The sequence below is a fragment of the Nothobranchius furzeri genome, chromosome 5 (genome assembly GCF_043380555.1).
Source record: "Nothobranchius furzeri strain GRZ-AD chromosome 5, NfurGRZ-RIMD1, whole genome shotgun sequence".
Classification (NCBI taxonomy): domain Eukaryota; kingdom Metazoa; phylum Chordata; class Actinopteri; order Cyprinodontiformes; family Nothobranchiidae; genus Nothobranchius; species Nothobranchius furzeri.
Genome location: NC_091745.1, coordinates 13,790,367 through 13,796,656, shown reverse-complemented (window position 1 = coordinate 13,796,656; position 6,290 = coordinate 13,790,367). Strand labels below are relative to the sequence as shown.

Here is a 6,290-nt window from a genome sequence, read left to right as displayed (position 1 = left end):
CATCGTCACTTTAATGTATTTTATCTTGATCCAAAATTGAACTTCATACATAGAGAATTGATTCAAACTATTTAGATTTAACTTTGGGATTGTGTCTAAATGTTTAAATTTGATTCTAAAAGTTTATTTTTGATAATTATATGGTGAAATATAAAAGTATGCCTTTTAATGCATATTGTTAGAATCAGCGCCCCAAAGTTTTAGAAAAATACACATTTACTCCATTTTTCTTTCCATGTTGCTCTAAACCAGTCAAACCCTTGCAGTCAGCTCCAGGAGCCATTCCCTGAGTTCACCACTCCGTGTTTTCCAGCCTGCCTGCGTCTCGTCCCACTCACTCCGTCTGAGCGTGGCGTTGACAGCCACTGGCCACTGATCAGCCCACTTTGTCGGGTTTGTGTCTGCGTGCACGACTGCTGAAAGCGAAGCTCTGACTCTCACGTTTTATTTTATCTGCAAGAAAAGCGCGTGCAGTCTAACAGCAGCAACACTCACAAAAAGTGAACAAAAAGCCTGAAAGTAATTTCCTAGGTTCATCACCGTCTCGCAGCCTCCCGCACAATGTCTGGAGAAGACGCACCTGCCCAGCAGCAAAACGCCGTGGACCAGAAGCAGGAGACAAAACCCGCTGAAGAGCCCAAATCCGAGCCGCCCAAGACGGAGTCCGCTCCCGCCGCTGCTGCCGAGGCAGCGGCCACCCCGGCAGCGGCGACCACTGAAAAGGCCCCCGAGGAGGAGACGTTCACCTACCGCGCTCTGGTGCTCACCGGCTACGGAGGCTATGACAAAGTCAAGCTGCAGGTGAAGAAAGGCAAGCCTGCGCTGAAGGCTGGCGAGGTTCTGCTTCGGGTCAAGGCTTGTGGGCTCAACTTCGCGGACTTGATGGCCAGACAGGGTCTTTACGACCGGCTCCCATCCCCGCCGGTCACCCCGGGAATGGAGTGCGCCGGGGTGGTGGAGGCTGTGGGGGAGGAAGTAACTGACAGAAAAGTAAGCGCACACGCCACTCTGCTTTCAAAAACACGACATTTCAGTTTTGATCTGTAATTGCTAGGAGGATTTTATTGACGAAGTGATGGATTTTTGCTTCACTCCGGCGCTGCACAGATATGGGCGTGTCGGGCTTCACCCGCTCGGAGGCAGCGCTGCTTCATTGCGTCAGATCCACTATTTCATGAGGCTTTATAGGGCCAGGCAGTGAACAAAAAACTGAAAATTATAATTAATACATTTATTTCAGATTTTCACTGAAACGTGGCGGGTTTCCGGTGAACAGATAATCGGTGCGTAAAAGTTCGGTTAACGCCTGAGCCTGTGTCTTTTAAAATGATTGTCTCTGTTGAGGATGAAGGAGTGTAAAATGACACAAGTTGCTCGTGTGCCAGCAGCATCAGGCGTCGCCCGTCGCGTCTCCGCGGTGCGCACTGACGCAAAAAGCAACTTTGAGTTCAAATGAGTTCATAAGAACCCGTTTTTAATCCCAGACTCATCCTGCACGTACTTGATTTAAATCTAAAGCTAAAACAAATCCGTGGGATCTGGGATGTCTTCAATTCCCGCTGCACCCGTACTGCTCTGCGCTTTCATGTGCGCCATGGTGCGTCAAGTTGCGCAGAAAAAAGACCGGAAATCGGGTGTTTGGCTTCAAAATGAAAGCACTTAAAAAAACTGGTTGATATTGATTTAATGTATCTTCTCCAACAGAAGGTAGTGTAAAATGCAAAAGATAATGTGTTACTAAAAGGTGAGAAATATTTAACTAGTCTGATATGTATATATAAGCTTCTGATTGTGTTAATTTTAAAATCAATGATGCAATAATGTGTTTGATTTTTAAACAAAAATCTGTATCAGCGCATAAAGCCTAAAAAATATGGCTGTCGCTTTATTTTGGAGACTTTTGAAAAGACTCCACCCTGATTGTTGTTGCTTGACACCGGTGGCGGCGGACTCCGAAGTCTTTTGTTACCGGGAGCGACGGTGGCTCACAGAGTGGAAAGGGCGAGGCGCGGCGCCCCAGACAACAAGGTGTGCGCAAGGAGATCATCTTTGTCCACATGGCTGCTTTTCTCTCCGTTTTGCTCTGGAAACATTACAAATCCCCAAATGATTTAACAATAAAGTTCAATCATTTCCACACAATGAAATGAAACCGAAGCTTCCGTTGCTATGTGATTTCTGGACTTTGTCAGGCTGAGCTTTAGTGATGAGTCACAGGCCTATAAGGCGGCTCATGCTGCTTGGCATCACCACGGCAACGCCTTTCAAAGGCCATTTACCTTAAAACCCTACAGAGAGATGATTGGTTTGGAAGAGAACATCTCACAGCAGCTCTTTGCTTTGAGAACTCCTCCACATGTGTGATGCAAGTGCAGAATCAGCGCACAGAACTGGGAGTGGCACATGTGTCCATAAAGAGATCAGGAGGATGAGCTGTGTGTGTGTGTGTGTGTGTGTGTGTGTGTGTGTGTGTGTGTGTGTGTGTGTGTGTGTGTGTGTGTGTGTGTGTGTGTGTGTGTGTGTGTGTGTGTGTGTGTGTCGCTGATTTAATGGTGAAACAACAGCTGCCAGACATTATTCGGACTCTTTACGGTTTATTTCCAAATTGTCACTTGATTCGATTTAAAGGTGGCTCACCCATCATTAAATCAGTGTCGCGCGCGCGCGCACACACACACACACACACACACACACACACACACACACACACGAAGACTTGCAATGGGCGTGTCTGAGTGCTCACAGCCAACAAAGCCCTAAATGTTTTTTAAGAACACGATTCATTCATGATTGGGACTTTTAGTTGATAAACTTTGACATTTTATTAAATGAAAACGAAAAGCCTTTGAAGTGTGTTTAATGGGGGAAATATTGTGCAAAATATTTAGATCATCTCTCTTTTTTATATTTTCCAGCCAACCTTTCTTGTAATAGTATTTTTTTAAAACGCCACTGAACTAAATGTCAACCAGTGTTGGAAACCAAAAACTCGGCTAATAGGTTGTCATGATGAGAACAAAAGCTGGGCAGAAAATGAGTGAAAAAGCAGCCAAAAGACCTTGCTAGCCCTCCAGAAAGCCTGTACATCTATTGATCTGATACCGTTTTATTCTCTTACATTATGCTGTAATTACATTACTTTTGCCTAATAAGCATCCATTCAAGATGTCCAGTAATGCTGAGCTAAACGAGCTCACAGTGAGCTCACCCCAAATGACCTAAGTGGGGAAAAGTGTAAGAGTGAGTAAGCGAGCAGCGAGCGGAAATATTGCAGATCTCACCAAAGCTCCCCCGATGCCAAATATCAGCACTTTTTTCTCCTCCATGCTTGTTTTTTAAAAAATGAAAGCGCTCCCTTGGTAAGTTTCGGAAGGATCAGACCCATATGTTCTCAATTACCTCCCTCTGGCCCACATTGTCAGTCTGGTATTTCCTCCATCAATCCTTCCCTCCCCCTCTATCTATAGCTTCTCTGCTTCAATCTCATGAATTCTCCTTCAGTCTTTTCACCATCAGTGAATCCCTTTAACTGGCTGGTGAACAGTTGCTGCTGGGCTTTACATGAAAGGGTTTCTTTTGTTCATTAACCCACTCCTGCAAGATGATTACATCGTGAAACAGACAATTGTGTGGATGCTTTGCTTAAGATGAGAAGTTAAATGGGTTCACGTTGGCTCCTTTTGTAGGAAGTTTTGTCAAAAACATGAACAAAAATCATTTATTTTGTCCAAAAACAGAGGAATAAAATGTAAAGAAATATATTTTTTTCCAAAACACGTGTTATCTTTTATGTCTGTTAATATTATTCAGAAACACAAAAAAGTCCCAAAAATTAGAGTTAAAATATGTTAAATGTTTCAATGGATAACAATTGTAAATGGCTCAGTGCATGAGTCATAAATAGTCTGCTTCGTGAACAGCCTTTGTTCAGAGAAATGGAGTTACATCCTACAAGACTGATGAGCTAACAGCTTCAAGCACAGGTCAGACCAAAGCTTATTTCTGCCATTTGAAAATCTAATCTAAAACATTTGATAGCATTTTTATTAGTTTAAACCTTTGCGTCCCAGTCACTTCCACATCAGAGGATGTTTTTTTCTGTTTTTTACAAAGATTTTCTTGTTATTTTTAACTTATTCACTGCCAGCCATTTTCTGATCAAAAAAGCCCTTCGCTGCCATCGTTTTTCAGCGTTTTCACTGAAGAGTCACAGAACGTTGTGCTCTATGATGATGTCAACGCCAAAACTACTAAAACAAAGAGTAGACTCACGTCTTACATCAGGAAGAATGCACGCATTTCGAGCGTTATCCGTTCTTTCGTAATCCGTTGTTGAAATGTGATCGGCAGAAGCTTTTCCGCTTTGCGCCTCACTTTTTTTACAGCAGCGGCCCAAAACGATCTCCTAACACATGGATGTTCTGCTTCCTGATCACGTGACGTGTGACGTACGCGGATGAAGATTGGCTTTAGAGTCGAGATGTTTGTTCTAACGGGGGGGGGGGGGGGGGTGCTCGTTCCGACGCCCACACAGTAAAAAAAAATGCAAATGACGACTTTAGTCGTCTATGGCAGTGAATGAGTTAAACATAAGCATCAACAGCTGTTTCCAAATGTGGTTTTTCTGGGTGCATCAGGGATCAAGTTAAAATTTCTGCCAAAATAAAAATTTGATACAAATTCGATGTTAAAGATGGAAAATGGATCATTTTAATAAAAAGCTATAATTTAGTTTAGAGGTGTGCAGAATGAATGTTCAGTTTCTCCTATAAAAGCTATATTAAAAATATATATATTAAATTTTTTTTGACAGGCACAGCACTGGGTTTATGTTTAGACCCACCAGCCACTAGAGGGCACTGTTGCGGTATAAAGTCCGCTTGACTAGGCGAGGCTGGGATTGTGTAAATTGGCAGACTCCTTATGTCAAGCAGCTGATTCTGAGGCCAGAAGATGTTCTAACAGTAAATACTGTTGTACAATAAACTTATTAATAGAAATTAGTCCTCCTTATGCTGTAAGTCACTGTACACGGTGCTGGCTGGTCACTTCCCAAATCAATAGTGAACCAACACGCCGACGGCTGGAAAATGTATTCTGTTGTTGCACTACCACCTCTAAACATTTCTAAACATCCTAATCCTTGCATAATAACTAGACTAGGTTCCCCCTTGGTGGCTGCTGTTAAAAACTGTGTTTTCACTTTGTATGTGGGGCCAAAAGTACCGCCCACTCACCTGCACCTGATGTTTTATAAAACATCAAATTTACCAGTTACAATTGTATTATGTATTTGAACTATCCCGATTTACCGGTCGATCTACGTCCCAATCCTCACCTATGGTCATGAGCTTTGGGTAATGACCGAAAGAACGAGATCGCGGATACAAGCGGCCGGAATGAGTTTCCTCCGTAGGGTGGCCGGGCTCAGCCTTAGAGATAGGGTGAGGAGCTCGGACATTCGGGAGGGACTCGGAGTAGAACCGCTGCTCCTCCGGATTGAAAGGAGTCAGTTGAGGTGGTTTGGGCATCTGGTCAGGATGCCTCCTGGACGCCTCCCTAGGGAGGTGTTTCGGGCATGTCCTGCCGGCAGGAGGCCCCCGGGTCGACCCAGGACACGTTGGAGAGGTTACATCTCCAATCTGGTCCGGGAACGCCTTGGGGTCCTGCCGGAGGAGCTGGTGGAGAAGGCCGGGGAGATGACCGTCTGGAGCTCCCTAGTTGGGATGCTGCCCCCGCGACCCGGACCCGGATAAGTGGAGGAAGACGACGACGACGATTTGAACTATCAGAATCTGCGTAAGGACTATGTGAATCAACATCACAAAATAATAATAATAATAATGTAAAGAAAATTGGCTGGCTCAGCCATATTGTAAGGAGAAACTGTCTTTACTCAGTTATATTGTAGCGTTGTGGTTTTATGCTCTTTTATGAAAGAGGAACCATGCTACGTATTAATTCGGAATATTAATTTTTAATAAATCAATAACCAAATTTTATATTGTTAAGAAGACTCAAAGGTTGTTTTCATCGATAAACTGACGATAATATCTGTGTGTCTGTGTTTCAGTTCAATGAGGAAACCAGTTTGACAATTAAATGTTTTAATTCTTCAAATTAAACTAATAATTTTGAAATTGACAAACAGGAAATAACATTCAACATTGGCAACTTGTGGGACAATCTTTAACAGTTGATATGCTGTTCTTGCTCAAATAGACCTTCTGTCGGTGAATGAAGATTGAGAGTGATATGATGTGATTATGGATGCGTGTGGGTGCAAAGTG

The 6,290-nt window shown here is 43.4% G+C and overlaps 1 protein-coding gene across 1 annotated transcript in view; it reads left to right on the top strand.

Annotated features, from left to right (window-relative positions):
• The first annotated feature begins 353 nt into the window (after positions 1-353).
• The window catches only part of vat1 (vesicle amine transport 1), a 48,547-nt gene continuing 42,610 nt past the window's right edge, over positions 354-6,290 (top strand). Inside the window, exon 1 of the mRNA XM_015948876.3 lies at positions 354-990. Coding sequence (XP_015804362.1) covers positions 562-990 — 429 coding nt within the window. The 5' untranslated portion in view covers positions 354-561. The remainder of the gene's footprint in view (positions 991-6,290) is intronic.